General features: G+C 38.1%; 1 protein-coding gene across 1 annotated transcript in view; it reads left to right on the forward strand.

The window, feature by feature from the left end:
• COX16 (cytochrome c oxidase assembly factor COX16) overlaps nt 1–22,015 on the forward strand; it is a 50,328-nt gene that overhangs the window by 25,256 nt on the left and 3,057 nt on the right. The window contains exon 3 of the mRNA XM_076344786.1: nt 10,563–10,625. Within this exon, the coding sequence (XP_076200901.1) occupies nt 10,563–10,625 (63 nt within the window). The remainder of the gene's footprint in view (nt 1–10,562; nt 10,626–22,015) is intronic.

A 22,015-nucleotide genomic window follows, 5' to 3' on the forward strand; every position in this document is an offset into this window, starting at 1 on the left:
GGGCACCTATGGGGTCAAGAAATTCACAAGCTCTCTCTAACAGTCCTTCCACTTCTGCACCCTCAAAGACTATGTGTGCTATTCATAAAGCCTACCAAGCATAAGCTCTGGGATGATTCAGAGCAGGAGACTAATTTAGGTATTCCCAGAGGAACCTCTCTTTCTTCATTGGTTACGGAGAGAATGTAGGAATACAAGCTTTCTGGATACTGCATAGAGAAGAGAGATGACTGGTCGTATTAATATCTAAAATGTATGAATTAAAATCTTTTTCATTCATAATTCCCACTGAATTTGGTAGAATTGTTTTGTTAATGTTGGATGTTTAGCCCTTATAAGTTGTCGTGGTTTAACCTCAGCCGGCAACTGAGCACCACAGAGCCGCTCGCTCACTCTCCCCGCCCCAGTGGGATGGGGGAGAGAACCGGAAGAGTAAAAGTGAGAAAACTCGTGAGCTGAGATAAGAACAGCTTAATAATTGAAATAAAATAATAACAATAATAATAATAAAAAAATATACAAAGCAAGTGATGCACAGTGCAATTGCTCACCACCCGCCGACCGATGCCCACCCAGTCCCTGAGCAGCGGCCCCCCGGCCAGCTTTCCCCCAGTTTATGTACCGAGCATGACGTCACATGATATGGAATACCCCTTGGGCCAGTTTGGGTCAGCTGTCCTGGCTGTGCCCCCTCCCAGCTTCTTGTGCACCTCCAGCCTTCTCAGTCGGTAGAACATGGGAAGCTGAAAAGTCCTTGACTAGTGTAAGCACTACCTAGCAACAACTAAAACATCAGTGTGTTATCAGCATTGTTCTCATCCTCAATCCAAAACACAGCACTGTACCCGCTACTAGGAAGAAAATTAACTCTATCCCAGCCGAAACCAGGACATAAGTACATCTGGCATAATAGGAAAACAGTAACTTTGCTGCTCATGTTTTAAATTTAATTGCACCAGTTCATATCATTATAACTTTCTCTAATGTATCCATCAGAATGTTTGAGCGTTTGGCAGGTAAACGTGGTTTATTAAAAATAGTGGCAAAATATCTTTCAAAAGAAAATAGTGCATGATGTACAAATGTGTTGCAAATTCTAGTAATCTAAAATATAGGTAATTTGGAAAATGAAAAGCTTTCTGTAAGTGCAAAGTATTAGAATAGGCTTTTTCTTCTTACTGTAAAACTTCACTAGATGTCAGTGTGGAAAGTATTTTTACATAAAAGCTATGTGAATTGTAGAATGAGAAGTGTTGATTCCTTTAACACCGGCAGAATTAGGATGGCACTTACTAGAATTTGATAGTTGGAGGGTTTCTAAATATGTAATTTATTTGCAGAACACAGTTTCAGGACAACCAAAGCAATTTTGATAAGTTCGCACTGAATTCTGAAAATTGTTTCTGTTCAAATAGACATAAAAAAGTGAAAATTTGTTTCAGTACTTACAGAAAGTTTTGAGATTTTTATTAAAAATAAAAAAGACATTTTAAAACATAATTAAAAACAATTTTTAGGGTTAAAACAGACTTTTTGGTTTTGTTTTATATTGTTGATTATTTTGAGTCAGCAAAAATTTTAATGTATATTTTCTTGGTGTTGGTTTGCGAAAGCTGGACTTGTTTGTATGAGGGTAGCAAGTATATTTTCACATGGCTCAAGACAGAGTTTAGGCATTAACTTACGCATTTAGAAAAGAAAAAAAAATGCATATATATTTATATATGTTTAAGTTTGATTAAGGAAAGCATTCCTAATCTGTAAGTGTGCTTGTGCATTCTTTTAACTGTATTATGTGTTTATATGACATTTGAAGAATCAGACTATCTCTGTTCCTACATAAGAAGGTTGGTTGGTTGGGGTTTTTTGGGTTTGAGGTTTTTTTTGAGGGGTGGTGGTGGTTGTTTTATTGAAGCTTCAGTGCTTTTATTGAAGCTTTAAGGTTTGGTCTCCTATGAGATAGACTTTTCCCTTTAAATGAATTCCTTTGTGTTTCTGAACTGATATACCAAGCAAAAGATAGTGGTTTAGATATTGTATGGTGCCTTTGGTTTTGCTATATTGTTAAAATAAGCTGCTACCAGGACTAGTTTACCAGGATGAGCCTAACTGAACAGTCAGTGAACACGTGAACACAGGTATATCCGCTGAAGCACAGAACTAAAGAGGACACCTTCTCCAATCCTATTCTGACAGCAATGAAAAGATAAGACAAGAGGAACATAGTCTGCTTGCATGCTGGCTTCAACTGCCAGTTCACGATTTCTCTCTTGAAGTTACTTGCTTTTAACAGAAACTTAAGTGACCTTTCTGTTTTTTGGAGTTACCACAACGAGGTTGATTCTGTCCAGAGTTAGGATATGACTAAGGGAATGATAAGGAAAAGCTTAAACTGTATGTGCACTCTTTTTCCAGCTTTAACTTGGGTAGTAGGCACATAGCCATTCAAAAGCAATCTTTTAAAAATATGGTAAAAAATGTTGATTCTGCAGGAGTTGCATCCAAAAGTTGTATTTCATCTTTATTATTTCCTGCTATTAAGTATCTTCCGTTTAGCAGCAAAAAGGTTTTTTTTTCCTTAAATACTGGCATCACAAACTCACACTCTATGTGAGCCCTTACATATACCTTAGGTATGCTTTCACTGGCATGTCCATTACTCTCAGAAAGTTGGTGCAGATGGAAGCAATTAACCCTATAATTTGGAGATAGCAAATCATTCTTTAGTAAATATTCAAGAACTCTTATTAAAGTTCCTTTTGTATTTGTGCAACTTTTATTCAAAGTAAAAGCTTTTGCTTTTACCAATAAAGATCCCATGATTTTGAATGCAGGAGTTTAACATTTTTCATATTAGAATTGGACTTTCCATCTGCATACATTGGTTAATGCTGTACTAATAGAAACTATATAACATGGTGATGGATTAACTGAAATACGCAGAAAACGTGTTTGAAAATGTAAATGTCAAATATATATATTAACAGCAGATGCATTTTAAGGGATTTTGAGAGGTTTGTTAAAACGTTGCAAAGAGCTCACATATAAGTTGAGGGATGATGAAACTGATATTTAAGAACTTAAAATCTTTTAGTAATTTCATTAATTTTTCATAAATTATACCCACACTTTGAGGAGAAGAGGAGGAATTTTGTAAGTACTGCTTTATGTAACATTTCCTTTTTCTGAACTGTACCTTAAGGGTGTTTAGTTTATGTCCTGTATTTCATGAAGTTTAAGTGGCTGCAGCAGGACAGGTATAGCATAGTAAAGAGGCTTTACAAAGGCACCTTGAGAAATTGTCTTTTCATGTTTTTAAAATAGGCGTCTTACTCCTTTTGCTGTTTTCTCTGTCAATGTTTTGTGACGGCCGACTCAGCAAATTCTGCAACTCTTGTTCCAGGCTAAGAATCTTTGTGACCAGTGGTCCACATTTTGGCCCACAGGAAAGAACATGTTACTGCCTTACTTTTCACCCCTTTCTGTGATGATAAATAAATGCATTAAATCCTCTGATAGTAAATCAGGCTGAACCACTCTTGCCTTTCTTGCATAGTTTACACCATGGATCTTCAGCATGTTCTACCCAATTCACCTGGGAGGTCTTACGCTTTTGTTTCGTGTTTGGAAGAAAGTGAAAAGGAAATTTGGGAAAAACTGCACAGAATACTTAGCAAGTTCCTCCCTTTGTACTGTTGGGTTGCAGGGAAACTAAGATGTAGCAAAGTCCAGGAATGCCAGCTTTCAGATCCTGTATTGGAGAGCTCTGCCATTCTGACTTTAAGGTGAGAGGTGTGGTTGGGTCTATACATTGTGCTGGTTCATCTTTATGCATGCAGCAAAATTTGCTTTTCCTTGCGGGGACCTTTCAAAAACACCAAGGGTCTTGCTGTTAGTTCCAGAGATGTGGGGTTTTTTTCTCTGTTGGAATATTTTATTTTATACCAGCAGGAACAGTTTTTGCACTGAATTTTACTGTGAAATGAAATTTATACTAGCATACTCAGAGCAAGGTTTAAGGCATTAATTTATGTTTTATAAATCAAATAAATAAATGTGCACCTGCAAATCAAGCTGGATGCAAAAGCATGCAAATCATTGATTAAATGCTTGAGTACATTATTCTTGGAACTGAAAGCTGTAGAACCCTTGTTAGTTTTGATGACCTTATATCTGAGAAATCTAGGTATGCTTAAGTGCTTGCTGAAGTATGGGATGGTTTGGTTGTCGTATTAGCTTTTAACTTAATGTAATAACTTGCATTTCCCATGGCATTATCATGAGAAAATGTATGGTCCAGAGTTTGGGATTGTAGGTCTTTTTTTGATCCATCTGGAAGCAAGTGGAAGATTTGGATTTTGAGATATCACTGGTGCACCATGTACCGTAACTCTGGGAACTGCTGCTGTAAGAAGATTTTATATTGCTCCTTTGGAAATGTCTGCATTGATTTCCGTCAGAGGCTGCATGAAATATTTTTTTGTTTAACTGTCTGTGTTCTATGCAGATCTTAGGAAAGTGTCAAAGGACACAAAGCCAGGTTTTGCATCTAGTCTCAGCTGCCTCCCCAGTATTCAGAAGTATTCCTATCCAAGCGTATGCAGTAGCCTTACCTAAGTGTTTTTCATGTGTTAAATATTATAAATAATGTAGTTAAAGGATGTTGTGAATGAAGTTGCACAAAATGCTATGTTTTGCCTTGCCCTTCTCTGTTACCGAAGACTGTATGCCAAAGAGTTTGGCATAAGTACAACCTTTGTTGTACTTTACAACCTTTACAAGCTGTGTTCCTTTAATTCCTTAAGTGAAACGGCACTCAGCTTGGCTGTAGTTTACACTGCATTTCCTGAGTTCTGGGGTTTATCCTCTCTTGTCTACAGCTTCTCACTCTGCTCATAAGCCACAATTTGGAATATTTATGACACAGACTTTTGTAACAATTTATGGGAGTCTTTTCTTCTCAAGGATGATTAAAGTTGGCTGATCCACGCAAGATTACTGATTTTCCATTTAGAGGAGTTAGGAATATGATAAATGTTTTCAAAGAAGATATTCTATTGGAGAGCCAAAACTGGCGGTTCTGGTTTATTCTAAGCTTAAAAAATGGGTGGGGAGAACAAAATGAAGAATTTCATATAAACAGTCATTTTGTGGACTCTCTGTGTTGTGGATACTGCAGGAGAATTGTGTCCCATCTATTTATGCTGGTGTGAGCAGATGAAAAATAAAAAAAAGCTTAATTCCTGCTCATTATATTCAAGCCATCATCCTTCCCCATTTCCAAAGTAAAAGCTGAAATCTTTCTCAGTGGGATATTATTTTGTGGAGGATAGGGTGGGAAAGGATACTCATATTTTAGTAAAAATAACTAACTAGTTTTAGGGTAGAAACATCTTCTACCGCCTTCTGGAAATGCTTGCTGGAGGGAAAGTTTTATAAGACTTTGGCATACAAATATTTGGTCAGTACATGCCAGTCTCTGGACACAAGTATACAACTTACTGCACTGACTTATGTGAGAGGAGACTGTTGAAAGCACAGTCCTCTTCTCATTACGTGGTTGTCTCCTGACAGTTTCCTTGTGTAGTAGTAGAACCCTTAATTTTAGAAGATGTAATATATTCAAGACTTTGTTTGCGCTAAAACCCATGGCCACAAATAGTAAGTGGACAAATAAATAATAATGGTTGTAGCTGAGAGAGAGACTGCTTGTGAAAGTGGACTATTTAAATTACAGATCCAGGCATACGTGTATTGTGGACGACAGGGATGCTACCCTGAAAATTAGAACGTGAATCAACTTGCTCCTCCTCTCTGAATGCTGAACAGGATTGACTCTGATAATCTGCTTTGTATTCCTGTGTTTCATAGAATCATAGAATAGTTTGGGTTGGAAGGGACCTTTAAAGGTCATCTAGTCCAACCCCCCTGCAATGATCAGGGACATCTTCAACTAGATCAGGTTGCTCAGAGCCCCGTCAAGCCTGACCTTGAATCTACCACCTCTCTGGGCAACCTGTTCCAGTGTTTCACCACCCTCATTGTAAAAAAATTTCTTCCTTATATCTAGTCTGAATCTACCCGGTTTTAGTTTAAAACCATTCCCCCTTGTCCTGTCGCAACAGGCCCTACTAAAAAGTCTGTCCCCATCTTTCTTACAAGCCCCATTTAAGTAATGAAATGCCACAATCGGGTCTCCCTGGAGCCTCTTCTCCAGGCTGAATAACCCCAGCTCTCAGCCTTTCCTCATAGGAGAGGTGTTCCATCCCTCTGAACATCAAAAGGGGATAGTGATGGTGTTCTTTGGTTTCCTTTGTGGAAGAGCTTTCCATATCTTAGAGGTAAAGTTAGTGACATTCACAAATTTCACAGTTGCTCTCTGTCTGTATTATTTGCTTCTGAACCGAAATGAACTGTGGTCACTGAGGATCAGTGCAAAATTGTTACCTAGAGAATTTTTTTAGTAGCAGCACATTTAGGTTTGTAACTGTACCAGAAATATTTGTGTCACAAACAAAAATTTCCCTTTACTGAAACGAGTGTAGAGAAGGCCAACAGTTTATCACATTGCACTGCAGGAGTCCCTGGTTTGGTAGGGGCTGCAAGCACCAGGTATTCCTGCTTTGCTCTGAAGTGATGCCCCTTGTCTGCACCCCGAGGTGCACCTTTTTTTCCACCTAGAAATTCTGTCCAGGTTCTAATTGAAAAACTGAAATGTCAGCCTTAAAATGAGAAGTGGCAGCCACATTTTAAATGGTTTTTAGGTACTTACAGCCTCAAATAGCTGCCTACTAAGTTTTCTAAGAATACTTTTGTGCTTAACCCCTGTTACTTTTAGCAACCTAAGAATTTTGTTTAAAGTCTGTATCTTTGGGAACCTTTTGAAGTTAAGTAAGGGTAAATCTGAAGGAACAGCGGAATGTGAAATGGGACAAAATTCTAATTTGAAAACTTTGTTCTTAAACCTTTTTTGAGATTTGTCTATATACCTGCCCTTACACTTCCAATTGATGTAATATGAAATAAGCCTGTATAGTGCAAAATACTCAGAAATGTTCCATTCATTTTTGCCGCAAGTGCTACATAGGGGGAAAAAAAAAAAACCACACCCCAGAAAAAAAAATACTGAAGGCTTGAAAAATTATGTTTACAGTATTGGTTTTGAAGCCTTGCAGACAGCATCTCATGAAAACTGTCTGAATACTTGCATCAAGTATTTCAATAGTTTTTCAATAAGAATTTAATGTGAAGTTATGCTGTAATTATAAGTCAACACATCTTTGAATTCCCTATTTAGAGACAAAGCTTGAATTTAAATGGATCTTAAAGGACCATCTGAGATTTTGCCTGACATGGAGGAGTCCTCTAGTGTAAAGGGATATTGTTTTCTGTTCCTTCCTGCCTCCTAAATAACGGTGCAGAGGACACTGCCAGACTGTTATGGCATTTGGGCATTGTCTGCTGCCCCCATCATATTTACTAATAGAGATTTGTATTCATAATTTAGCTGATGATTCATTTGCCCGTACATAGCTGAATACTTGTAGCTCATTTGGCAGTACGTGTGTTGGCATAGCAGTCATTGTGGAAGCAAAATGTATGTGTTTGTATTTGGATCTTGTGGCAGATGTCTAATATAAAGGGGCTACCACTTTGGCATGGGCACTTTCCTGGCTCTGCCCGCATTTTAAGTGTCCCTGGTTATGATCTGTGATCGTGGCTAATATTGATGTTTATCTGCCTTTTCAGAATGAAAATAGCACCATTCTGTTTTCCTTTTTCTGTTCTTGTGATGTTGCAAAGATAGTGCAGCATGGTACAAACACTGTGGAAACAGAACTTTATAATATACTTTTTCTCAACTGCCATATTGGTTCTGAAAACAATTTGTAACCTATCTGTCTCCATTTGGCAACTGAAAAGCAGGGGTTTGCAACCAAAGCTTTAGAACGTGCAGGTGACTCAATTTCTGTGTGGAGTCAAGTATGTTGAAATTATTCTACGTGGGTAAGTACGTAGGGAACAAAAAAGGTAAAGATAAGAGGAAATACATACTTGCTCCCCCCCCCTTTTTTTTTTTGGTGGAACTTTGAGCAAAATAATGAGATCTGCAGCGTGGACTTAAGTCTTTCATGTGCCTGTATGTTAAATATGAAGAGCTTGCCAAGATGTGTGTATAGTTTGCCCTCAAAACAGGGTTTAACTACTCTTTTTTGGTAAGTTAATTTGCTGAATAAAATTCCTGCTTCTAAAGAAGAAGCAGTTTCTCTTCATTTCTCATTTACAGGATAATGTTTTCCTGAGAAATTTAAACCAGCCTCTTTCATTTCTACATTTTTGTCAATATTAACGTTACAGCATCAAACAGTTATGAGTATTGGGATGCTGTGTCTCAGTTTTAGCTAGTCTTCTCCCTTTGTGCAGGCAGAGGAGAATGAATACACGAGGAAGTCTGGGGACAGAAGGGCCTGGAAGGGAGAAGAAGCGGCAGTAACTTCACTGCTTGTTTCTCTTTACCTTGCACAAATGTGGCCATGCAAACACCACACATTAAACAAACACACTAAAAATTGCTAAAATAAAATTTGATAATGGGGATATTGAGCTGTCTTTGTAAGTTAAATTCTGGCTGTGGTTAATTAAGTAAAAATGCTGCTCCAACCATGTTATCTTGGGTGCCTTATTATTAAATGAAGGGAAAACGCAGGAGGAAATAAAACTCTCTTGCTTCTTTACTTGCTGGAGCATTTATTTCCCCTTGTCCATATGTGTATTGTGAGAACACCAAGCATAACAAATAATGATTGCATTTAGTTCTGAATACAGTGAGGTCCACAATCACTCTTACCTCTGTGAAAGCAAGCTCCAAAGCCTGTCTGGCTGCCCAAAGAGTTCGCATTTCTGCACATGTGATGGATGGGTTTGTTGTTCTAATGAAGCATGGCTGCTGTTGGAGGTCATGGTCGCAGAAGAAGAGATGCAAGCCATCTTTAATGAAGGGCAGTTCTATGGAGGCCTTGAATGCCAAGGCAGAGATGTAGCATTTTATTTTTTATTTGATGTAGAGGGTCAGTGCAGAGACAGTACCTTGTTTTACAAGTTGGTTTTTTTAATTAGAAAGAAGGTGGGAGCTGTATCCTGTACAAACTTTAACCATTTTAGATGTTTTGGCTTAGTTCCCAAGTGTAATGAATCTGGAGGTTGCAAATGCATGTATTTCTATGGCCAGATCTCTGATCAGATAGGGAAATCAAACCTCTGGCCATGCACAGATGGTGTTAGACTTGCCTGTCTGAGCGTCCTTAGGAATTGAGGTCTCACATACTAACTAGCAGGCAGTGTCTGTAATCAAGGGGAACATTATGGCCTAGGGAAATTCCTCAGAGCAATTCCCATCAATACAGATAGTAGGCGTGTATTTTAAGTATCTCTGAGGATCAGGAGCTTGTGTTGGGGCAGAATTTGAAGGTGGATCTTCTCATTGACCAGGCAAATTCTATAACTTGTGTTCCCTCCTTTTTCTTTTCTAGACTGCTTATAGGCATTTGAGGTTGGTTGTGACGAGGGTAACTGAACCCTTTTCATTCAGATCAAGAAGAAGTAAATTAAGAATAACAACTTTTCTTCACTGAACTAGTCATAGTGGGACTATTGCACCGTGGATGTAGAACTAAACACATTACCAGTCTCCTTACACATCTGGTTTGTTGTAACATTGGTTGTATTTAAGGTCTAAAAGTGAGAATGTTTTCTCATGGTGGATTTATTTGATATTTTAATTGATTAGCTTAAAGACTGTGTCTGAATACTGCATATGTGGCTGATGTCTGTTTGAGGAGAACGTAAAACGCTTTCTCTAAGCATGAAGAATGCTAATTGTCTTTTTCCCCTTTGCTTCTACTCTTAGGCCTGTGGGAGACAGATGTTACTTAGCAAAGGCAGGAATGAACATAACTTCTTCTGGGCTCAGAAGAAGTTAAAACGTGGAACACATCTGCTATGGTTCACTGACATTTCTGTTCTTAGATTTGTTCTTTGAACAAACTTCTCTGAAAGGTGGCAGGAATCGCCAGCATTGTCGGTACAGAATCAAAACTAGGAAAGAGCTGTGTGTTCACCAGAAAATTGGAAGTTTGACTCATGCTTAGACTTTGAAAACCAGAATATATTGTATACCTATGCACTGAACACAACATTCAGGAGTAAAATATGTAATGTGATCACAATTTTGTCTGTCTTGGTCTTTCTTGTTTCATTTGTTTGAGGCTTTTTTGGTTTGACAGTTTCAGAAAGTTACAGGTTTAAGTATGTAAGGTAATGCAAGTGCAGGGCTAGTTACAAATGTGCTTCCTTTTTGATTTGAAAAGTTTGGCTGTTGACCTCTTTTCAGCCCTATTCTTGTACTGTGTTCATCATTCTGGTATCTGAACAAACAGCACATAAACTCATTTAGAGGAAAGGAGGGTTTGCATGTACCAATATTTAGTTTATTTGAGGGATTTCTTTTAAAAAAAAAATTCTTAAAAGCAAACGTTTTTGCTATATTCTTGTTTGTCTTGCAGGTTGATCCAGCTTTGAAAGAAAAATTAAAACAGAACACTGTGACACTGGAATCTGAATATGAGGTAAAATAAGTTTGTCGCTTGGGGCTCATAGCCTTGGCTACCCTTGATTACCCTGGCTGCTGGTGGGTTGTATCTGTCCCTAACTAAAATTAGATCAGCCATCTGCCTTTGACTCACTGATGTCCAATAAAAACAAGGTTTTATGTAAAGAAAGGTTTTTGAACATGCAGTGCTTCTTTCTGAACACAGCTTTACTTTGATGTCCAGGTGCCAAGTACAGTGGTACAAATAAATTCCACTATTTCTGTGGTTAACCTAGTCTATAAATGTAGAGCTGATGTTGGCCTTAGATGGAATGTGTATATGTATATGTCAACACTTCTACTACATAGGTTTTGATGATCTTTAGACCAAATTACAGAACAATGTGCTTGATGTGCTTTCTGTTATTTCTTTCTTCTGAAATTTATGTGTATCTTTCAAACAACTGCTGTTCCTTTTTCACTATTTCAGAAAATTTTATAGAGAAATATTTAATTCTTTCCTCAACAATGTATTTTCTCCAAACATTACTGAGCTCCAAAATGGCTGTTTTGGCCAGTTTAATATCCTAACATGCAAAAAGCCATGTTAGGAAAACTGGAAAAAGCCTCCCTGTATCCAGAAACAAAGGATAAACCTATTTAAGATAACTTTTAATGTTTTAAAATTACTTGGATCAAATGCACAGCTGACACTTTATCTAGCTCTGTGGTCTTTATGCTGAACACAGGTTTTCTTTTTCTTCCCATACCATATTCCTGACACAAGCCTTTGAAGAGCTTGATTGCACCCATAGCTCTCATACTTAGGTGTCCAAATGGCAGTACATGGTCTTACTAATAAAACCTTTCTATTATATTACTCTTTTGTGGTTTGTCTGAAATAAAAATAAAACTCACCTTTTGTATTTTTACATGCCTAATTTCACAGAACATCTGCCTACGTGCCAGGTTTGTGATAGCATTTTACCATTATTGCAAACAGTTTTGGGCCATCCCCCTTCTACAAAGAACTGTGTTTTATGGTCTAAAAAAGATTTGATCCCTGAGTACATACGGAAAGCTCCAATGGAATCTCAAATCATCAAATCCATTAAGTTCTGATTGCCTCTGGGATTATTGTGTATCTCACTTTCCATAGAATATACTGCAAGGCTGCTCTGATTTATTTATGTGGAAGAACCATAAGCAGTAAAAAGAACCACATCTTCTCTGTTTAACTCACTACCTAACCTCAACATCAACTGATCAGTATTCAGATATGCCTTGCTTTCTCTCCAGAAGATAAGTAAATAGTTGAAGGATAATATTTAAATGGCCATAATTGCATTAGCTTTATGGATAAATCAATGGTAATAAAATACAACTGGCATAACAACATATTACAAGCCTGTTTGGGTAATGAGGCTCCTTCCTGACCGGTAGAAATGACAGAAGCAATCTTACTTTTTCTTAATCTAAACTGCAGAGAGTTCCCCAGCCGAAATTCTTCCAAAGTAGTGTTTGGGTGTTATAGAGGGCAGACCAGTTCAACAAAACAAATGGATTTGCATTTCCACGTAGTGAAAAAAGATTCAGATTATTGTTTTGAACTCTAATCTCAATGTATACTTTACTGCCGGCACCAACTTGCAAGCACTAGGCATATTGATTTCTTGCTTCAGTGAAACTTATGGAACTACCAGCAGTCATGCACATCCTTCGCAGGCTCTGCGCTGTGCGTGTGACAATTTTAGTCAATGTTACCTCTATATTCTGGTGGACAAAATCTAACCAATCACTGAGTTACAGCTGACATTTAGGAGAGTAGTTTTCTGTGGACCCCATGTGTTCCAGGCTAGGGTGGTTTTGGTGAGGTTTTTTCCCCTTTCTATATTTTTTACTTGTCCAAAGTACAGCTCTTAAGAACATCTTCTAATTCTATATATAGGTCACATTGGAGGATTACACTGGTGGCTGTTACTAAATATGGTACGATAAGAGATCAAGGGCAGTTAAAAAAAAAGTTGCTGTTTTGATATGTAAAGCCTTATTTTACAATATTATTAGCGCTGTATCTGCAGCTGTTACTGAGGATACCAAGCCAGCTTTTTTGAAGCATGGGTGCCTGATGCATGCAAATGTCTATTGGCCCTCCCTAAGACTTTAAAAAATATCTTACTGTCCTTACAGAAATGTACATATTGAATACATACTGAATTCTTTTAGAATGTCGTAATTTCTGCTATAAGCATACACCTTTATGGGCATATTGCAAAAGATAAAGACATTTCCGATATTTCAAACATGTTGAAGTCTGCATTTTGTCTCCAGTGTGGTGGTGGTGATGAAAAAGGTTGTAATCAAAGATTTGATCAATTTACTGTGAGGAAATTAACATGAAGACATTTTCTCACCTTCTAATTTACTAAATTATATCTTCTCAAACTATAGAAAATTTACTTTATTTCATATAGGAGTATTTCTGGCCAGGATACTATTTTGAGGATGAAAGAATTCGCATGTGTAATTTGTACTGCATTTCTTGTATCTCAGATCTGTTAGTAACAACATTTATCTTGTGCCTTGGGACATGCCAGAGGAGCAAGCTACCTTTGTATGTGTTCTCCATTGTTTATGCATTCCTCTCACACACTTAAATGTCCTCATATGGCCAGTTAGTCCTTGCTGTTCCCCTTTGCCTAATAAATCATGGCTCTGTCCACTAGTGACACCGGTACTAATGTGAATGTAGTTCTGCTGCTGAGCTGGGCCTTGTAGAACACACTGTAAAAAATGTCGAGTGTTTGACCTGTGACAAAAGCCTAGAGTATTTGATTTGGAAGCACAGAAATATTGTTTGAAAGAGGGGGATAAAAAACTGATTAATGTGATGAGTGAAAAACATTCTCATGGATGTTTAACAATCACAGTACGTTACTTTTCATTGGCTTAAATGCAATCTCAAAATAACATTCCTTATTCTAGCACTTGGTTTCAGTACTTCTGTGAAATTAATGGTCTAGTACACACTAAAAAATCTGGCCTCAGTCAGTTACATTAGACCCCAAAATAAGGAATTGTTGTTTAGGGTTTTTCAAGCAAATAAAAACATCTTTAAGAAGAATTTATTAACATTTTACAATGGGAAAATCAGTTAAGTTTGAATCAAATATGTGATATCCAGTGGGAACTAATGGCAATTGAAGGCAGAGGAAAAAAATATCACAATAAATAAAAAATGTGAAGGATTGCTATGGAAACAGTGAATGAGAAGTTATGAAGCAGAGAAGATTGATAAAAGATGCTAAGGACATCAGAGAGTTGTCTGATAAGTAAGCTGACAAGGATGTGGGTAAGAGAATGGTGTTGCAGCAAACTAAGAATAAAATAATGAGGATGTAAAATCGTGAGTAACCACATTGGCGAAGTAGCAACATTCAAAAAATGTATTTGTATTTCTTTTAGAGAAAACAGTCCTTTGTATTCAAATCAGAAGAGACAAGGGATGTAGTCCCAAACCCCTGATAACCAAACAAGATGTTATTAATATCTATTAAGCTCTGATGGTTTATAGCCGAGTTCCAAGAAAATGCTTGGAAGACTTCAGTGGCTGCTGAAAATCTCAATCTGGGAATGATGGTTCTCTGGGAATCATCACTGGGCAGGAAGGTGATATTTTTAAGTGTTCTGTGAGATTTGGGATGTATCTGGGCAATATTGAATACTTTTTTCAGTGATATGGAAGAAATTGTAAAATCACTACTGATGTGCAAGTTGCACATCAGTATTCAGAAAGTATTGAAATAGTAAAAGTATGGCAAGGCAGGGACAGAGAGCTGTTCCTACTACTTAGTAATCTGGGCCCATTAAATGAGCAAAGTACCTTTTAAAATAGCCAAAGTTCTTTGTTTAAAAAACTGGAAATGCAGGCCGGAGTGGACTGCATTATGGAAAGCAGCAACTCTGGAAAAGATTTAGGAGTCAGTGAATAAATAATTCAGACTGATCTTCTACTGCGATGCTGTGGCACAAAGAGCTAATTCAGTCTTTATGAATATAAACAGGAATGATGGTAGGAAGAGGGGATTTTACTTCTAAGTGTGGCACTGATGAGGCTAGTACTGAAATGCTGGATCTACTTCTGGTGTCCACATTTTGAACAGGGCTTTAAAAATGGGATAGGTTGCAGAACAGGCTGAATATATTAACTTAGGGCTCGAGAAAATGCCTTAAAAGAAACTTAAAGATTTAAATCTTTTTAAAGGTACCAAAAAGAATGTTAGTTATGTATAAATACCTTCATAAGAAGAAAGTGCTAGCTACTGAAGATTTTTTTTTTTAATTGCAGCAAAGATTCTAAAATTAGAAGTAAGGTCTATTATTAATAGATGGGGACATCATTTGAACGCAACAGCAAGAAAAAGGGGTTCTCTGTGTCTCAGAATATCAAAACTGTAATAAAGTTTTCCTTCAAATGGTTGCAAGCTATTGGACTCAGCATGGGATAAGTGAGGGAATATGCTGGTCTGCGAATAGTCAGTCTAGAGAATGCTGCTTGCCTGGCTTAAAGTATATGAATATTGAGCAGTTTTTGTTCCTCATAATTTGATAAACAACAAAAGGTCAACATTAGCTCTGGACAAAAGTTGTGTAACTGTTTGTCCTGAGAATTACAGCAAAAGTGTTGTAATTGCAGTATTAAAATGTTTATTCAGGACAGTACAAAAAGTAAAATCAGCTATATGGAGGGGTGGCTTGGGAATATAACCTGTATATTTATTGTTTTAAGAGTAAAGAAGAATTTGAATAAGCTCTTCTAAAAAAGATTCAAGCCACTTAATGCTCGTTTGACTTAACTTTGGGGATTGTAGTGCCAGCAGGATGGATGAAATATTTTTTCAGGAAGGGACAGTGTAGTAACATAGTCATTTATAGTATTAAATAGATGCATCGAAGTGTGTGGACATGAGGGCTACTCTAGAAGGAAGGTGATTCCTGAATGCCAGTAGTTGAAATCTGCAAGTATCTTGTTGCTGCCATTATCAGTACCAGATGATTACCGATTTTGTTGTTTAAGAATTAACAGATGAGTGTACTGAATTGATTTACTTCAGCGTCTGTGAAGATACTAGTGGCTAAATACCTTGAGCTGTTCGAGAGATGACGAAGATGTTGGGGGAAAAAATCCCTTCTTAGTGACTGTTGTGACACTAAATGAGGTTGAGATATTATTCTTTCCCCCTTTAATCGCTCTGTCCCTTCCATGCTCTCTTCTTTGTCGGTGCGTTGTCCAGCCTAGCCATTAGATTCCGACTGTCTTCCAGGTTGTGTCTGGGGTGAGTGGAGTTTCTTGCATTTCAGTTTATTCACATGTAAAATGGTCTTGAGAGTCTTTAATTCACTGTGAGTCTTCATCACTTAATGTTTCGTAGAGAAGGACAAAGTGGTGTTAGTTTATCATTAATGGAAACTGCCATGGGTAAGACCAGGAAAGGATTTTAGTTAAAATAGTTTGTGCTAGGCGTTTTATTCTGAGTGGATGTACAGTCCATAGCCAAGTTATAGTTTGCTTCTCTTCTTATTGACATCTCAAAAGTCTTGTGTGCCAGAGTTCAAAATGTGATCAAAGAAGCACAAGAAGGTGGAATTTGGTGATGGTTACGGCACAGGAAGAGTTCTGGTGGAAAAGCCTTCTTGCAGGAAGACAGATATTTAGCCTCCAGAGGAAAGTTCACAGGGTATCGCCTTTTACTGGTCATTTTTCTGGAATTAACCTTTATTGAATAGTCCTGTAAATTCTTTCCTGGTCATGTTTATAACATATCTCTTGGCACAGGATTTTCCTTAACTGTGAGCTGTTTCTTTCATGTGTGTTGCATTTGCACTTTTCTTATCCCATAAGAAGACACTGCTTTCTCATAGATGGAAAACGAAGTGAGGCAATTAACAGTGCAACCAGACAGCAAACATGGTCAGGACGTACAAATGCCTGTTATAAATAATCTCTTCTCCTCACCCTTTCTTCTCTCTCCAAAATAGAATCCTTTGTAGCTGCTTGCACTCTGTGTATGCTTTTTTTTTAATCTCAGAGGAACCAACCAACTCTTACCATGTTAGGGCTGACACTGTGTGTTGTCTCAGTCACAAAAAGAAGTTTGAGTAGAGAAAGTGGTATCCACGCAGCATGGCTGAATTCTTTCATTTATTGTCCTAAGGGATGCTGCTAGCTTCTACCAGGCAGTACTGGGAGCATTTTCTTATGCAGCTGACTAGGTGGAAATCTTAAGCCCTTCTGTCACACTAATGGGCTCCCAGTGGGGAATTGCTAGATCTTTGGTATGAAACATCTCTGAAGTAACTGTAGTATAGTGTATCAGAATTTAGCTACATAGCTGAGGCTGTATACATTTCTCTCATTGACTGCCTCTGAAAAGGATAAAGCAAAACAGATAGTTTTGAAGGAAGCTTTTGTCTCAGCAACCAGGCAAAGTGGATTTTTGCAAGAATATCCTCCTGTTTGTTTTTCTTGGCTTTTTTTTCTTTTTTTGGGGGCCAATTTCATAAACGCTATCTGGAATATTCTGTGACTACCAGCATACTTCCAGATGATGCCCACATGGACACTCAGGCTAAATCTGAAATACTTTAAAAGATTGTTATACAATTCTCGCATGTTCTTTGCTTCTCAAATTATTGTTACCCATCTTTATTTAATGCTCAAACTATACTGTATGCAGTAGCAAGTTACTGTCAGAGAGTGGGTCACTGTCTGTCCTAAGAGGCTTACTGATCAAACGGAAAAGTGAGATGCAAGATGATGGTGGAGACTGACCATGGAGTTTGCACACTTTTTAACTAAATAATCAAACTTTAAAAAACTGAATGGGAAAGTTCCCTATTTCAACCCCTGACTTCATCGTATATTTGGTAAGACTTGAGTTTTGCCCAAGTATAACTGGGAGACATCACTGAGAAGTTCAGGGGCTGAGGGAAATGCTGTTGGCAATTCAATATGTAATACTCCATCTTGTTCATGGCAACTTCCCAGCAAGTCACTGGACAGCCAGTGTCCCGCTGTGCCATCTTACAGCTCTAACATGAAAATAAAGAAAGAGTCTTTAAGCACAATGCAGTTCAAAACCAAAATACCCTCCAACCATAGAAAGACCCCAGACCTTACCTTCTAAAACTTCCTCTTCATTCTTGTAAAAATTTAGATAGGTGCCTTGATCCTTCTCAGAAGTCTTTCTGATTTGATTTTGAAGACCTGTTGGTTCTGATAGATTGAAAGGTAGATTTATTTGCAAGTTATTTGTGTACTGTACATTCAGCAGTATTGCTGAGAAGTAGCTTTACTGTCACTGGCAGTATAGCAGGGGACTAACACTCATATTACTATCCTTATCAAATAGACAGGGGATGTTAGCCACAGAGAAGAAACAGGATGATTTTTTTTTCCTATGAGAAATTTGCCCAACAGCACAAATCAAACAGTAGCCACTGATGTCACTGAAAAAACTATGGCTGAAAGGATTGAGGTTGCTCTGTTAACATTTAGCCCAAACCATAGTTTCTACACAGAGGAAAGCATTCTGTTTCAGCATATAAATTGACAAGCAAGTTCTGGAAGAGAGATGAGTGGAAAATCAGCAGGAAAGTGTAGATAAGAAACAGAAGTCCTAAACTACACTAACTCTGTGTGAATGTTACCTGAACTAACTGAGGCCAGGATAGAGGCAAATTGTCCACACTTCCAAGTATTCATAGTCTTAGCAAGATGTTTGAAATAAACCTTCTCTGTAGTGTCAGGAGGCTTTTGTATGCTCCAGACAGGGACATGCTGTGGAAATCCATATGATCTTCCTACCAGCCACAGAACTGTCATTTTTTTGCACTTACTGCACTCCTGCGCTGTAAAAGGTCACATATCCCCTTCAGCCAAGCTCACCTTTATATAGCTGAAAAAGAGCCTGCAAACATCCCAAAAGTCTGTCCCTGCCTGCTCCTCTTCTAAAGGATTCTGCTGCAGTAACTAGGACATACCTTTACAAAGTTTAATATGATACAAAGTTGGCAAGATCCCAACTCAAAGTTGGGAAATTCCTTGGTCCTATTAACTTGGCTAGGTTTCCCAAGCTGTAAATTCAGAGATAAACCTTAATAAGCAGCACTTCTCTTTCTGGGGCACATTAACCGTAGCTTGATAAAACTTCCATATACAAGGGAAATGAAAACTACCCTAAATGTACTTCATTGCTTAATTAAAAGTGGAATTTGCTGAATTTTGGACGTTTGATCTTGAAGGCGTACTATTGCACTCATGCTATTCTTTATGTTGGATGTTTCAGAGTTTCATTTTTGCTCAAGAAAAGAAGATAAGCTGAAAGTAAATGACCCATGCATGAGTTCTCTAGACTTTACTCGTAGAGCTTGTGAATCCTTTGGACCGAGAAGTCCATCTTGGGTGATGCAGGTGTAATGCATAAATGGCACTGGGTTATCCTCTGAGATTTTAATGTGGTTTTTAAGACATTCTTCATTTTAGGAAGGGAAACTGCTTGTTATTTGGGAGGAAATCATGGCAAACCCTAATTCCTAGATGGAAGTCTATCTGCCTAATGTTATTTTCTGTTATTTTAAAAATTCCAGGCTGTATAATCATGTAGTTTTAATGTGCTATAATTGTTTGGTTTACTGAGTAATTTGTATCACTATAGCATCTTCACACAAAACTATGAGAGTACTCTGCGAACATTAATTAAACTCTGTGACACCTCTGAGATGGAGGCAAGTCTTCTCATTCTTCAAAGTGGGAAAATGATGCACAGACAAATCGGTGGTGCAGTTCCTTGATACACATCTTTTACAACATAGCCACCTAAAGATGTTTCTGTTCTCGCTCCGCCCAATGATTCCTTCAGCTGTGCCGGTTCAAGTGTTTGCATAGTCTTATACTCAAATAGGGTTCATTCATAAACAGTATGTATTTGTTTTCCTAATGAATTTCATTTTTCTGATTGGGGCACAGCCCCACATAGTGCTGAACTGGCATAACTAAAGGGAAAATAACCTATGGGGAAAGAGTCTTTTAATTACCATGGGTTAATTAATTGTGCCATAGGTGAATGGTATTGGATCCCACTGAAGTTAGAAACAAAACCTCTGTTGGTTTCATCATTGTGGTTTTTGCCAGTCTTCCGCAAAGCCAAAAAGAGCAGCAGCTCTCTGGATGCTTACATGCAAAAAAAAAAAAACCCATTTCTTCCCCTAATGACAAAACCCCCTTATTCTGGCCATAGTATGCTGCTTGCTGACTTGCTTGTATACTAATAACATAAAAACTAAAACATTCTCTAGTTGGAAAAAATACTTCTTTTTAATCTGAGGATTAAATCACTAATCATGGGCTATTAAATCACAGATTATTAAATCACTAATCGCAGATATTAAATTATGTCACATCCTAAACAAAGTGAGTAACACCAAGTTTATATTAAGAAAATGAGATGTCAAAAAGGTGGCTCTGGGAAAGAGTTGTTAAAAAAACAATAAGGCCGTATTGGTGTGGAGATAAAGTTAAGATTTTCAGTCACACACAAGACAGCAGATTCAGTATTAGCCTTAATTCTGTACCTCTGCATCTATATGTCATCATAGAGTTCCTCAATGTATCTTTTATGGTCTTCAAGCTGTTTTGACACCCTTGCAAAACCAGACTGGTTTAATGCATTTCTTTCACTGCATCTTTCAGCCATGAGGATATTCTTCCCTGGTTCATCTTTTATCTGCAAATTGGTTTGCTTACTATAATGATGGGAAATAATTGTCTCTCTGAATTAGAGTAATTTCTTTCTGTGGCGCTCATCACAGAAGCTATTGCATCAACCTGTAAAGTAAACAGGATTTTCTTATCCCTCCTTTCACACGTGGGAAACAGAGACTAAAGCCAAACATTTTTTGCAAGTGACCACCCCGATTTAACTCGGCCTGAGCACCAATAGCTCTAAATGAATTTCTGCAGATTTCAGTTTGTTTATTGTGGCATGAAGACTATCCTGCAAGAGTAGAATTCAAACTCTTTTTTAGATTTTATTTTATTTTAAGGCTGACAGAGGATTATGGCTTTTACTTAATATCAAGCCAGGCATTTGAACCAGCAATGAAGAAGTGAAGGTCTCTTTACATCCTTATCGGTACCTTTGCGCCAGGCAAGCTGTTTAACAAAAGTCTTAAAAGTCAAGTGTGTGGCAAACAGTTTAACTTTCTTTTTTCTTCACTGTGCCTGTTTGCATAGCTGCATTTTTTTCTTGAATTTACAGCTTCTGCCAGTCCAGTACTTTTAAGAGGCAGTTTAGCTGATTTAGGAAGTGAATCAGTAGATTTAATGTACTACACTGATCTTACTTTAAACAGCTAATTTTCAATATCCTTTGGGCTATTTGAGACAAGCAGGAATAGTGGTGCTGGTCTGATCTGATTACATTTCATTGTAGTTTCCAATGACTGACTATTTAGTACATTTGAATTGGGAGAAAAAGCTTTTTGGTTTTTAGACTGCTGGATCATATGGCTTTCAAAAGCTGGAAGTAGTTTACCATCTTTATGTGATGTCTCCATGAAGTTAGGTGGGCAGAGTCCAGGTGGCTAAAGAGAAATAAAATAAGAAATTAAAAAGGCCCAACCAGTTTGAATGAAAGAGGTTGACTTCATCTGGGAGCAGAACTAGCTGCTTGCCTGGATTCTCACTGTACAGCTCAGGCAATCTGAAGGAGCTGTGTAACTTTGCAGCTTGTGCTGCACCTAATCCATAGAAGGACTGTCAGTTTGGTCTCCTTCTCGGCACTAAGATTCATTTAAAATGTAGCTATGTACGTGTCTTTGGCCTACATCTAATGTAGTCATTTATTCTAGGGTGATACTGTTGTAAGAATTTTCATGTCAGTGACCAAGCAAAAAGGTTAGGTTTTATTTAGTTGTATGTGAGGTAGTGTTGTGGTGTAGCCTGGGCTGGCAACTAAGCACCACACAGCTGCTCGCTCAGTCCCCGTCCCCCCCCGGTGGGATTGGGGGACAAAATCGGAAGGGTTAAAGTGAGAAAAACTCGTGGGTTGAGCTAAAGACAGTTTAACAGGTAAAGCAAAAGCCGTGCACACAAGCAAAGCAAAACAAGGAATTCATTCACTCCTTCCCATCGGCAGGCAGGTGTTCAGCCATCCCCAGGAAAGCAGGGCTCCGTCACGCGTAACGGTTACTTGGGAAGACAAACACCATCGCCCCGAACATCCCCCCCTTCCTTCTTCTTCCCCCAGCTTTATATGCTGAGCATGACGTCATATGGTGTGGAATGCCCCTTTGGTCAGTTGGGGTCACCTGTCCCAGCTGTGTCCCCTCCCAACTTCTTGTGCACCCCCAGCCTGCTCTCGCTGG

This window comes from Aptenodytes patagonicus, chromosome 7, assembly GCF_965638725.1.
Source record: "Aptenodytes patagonicus chromosome 7, bAptPat1.pri.cur, whole genome shotgun sequence".
Lineage (NCBI taxonomy): Eukaryota > Metazoa > Chordata > Aves > Sphenisciformes > Spheniscidae > Aptenodytes > Aptenodytes patagonicus.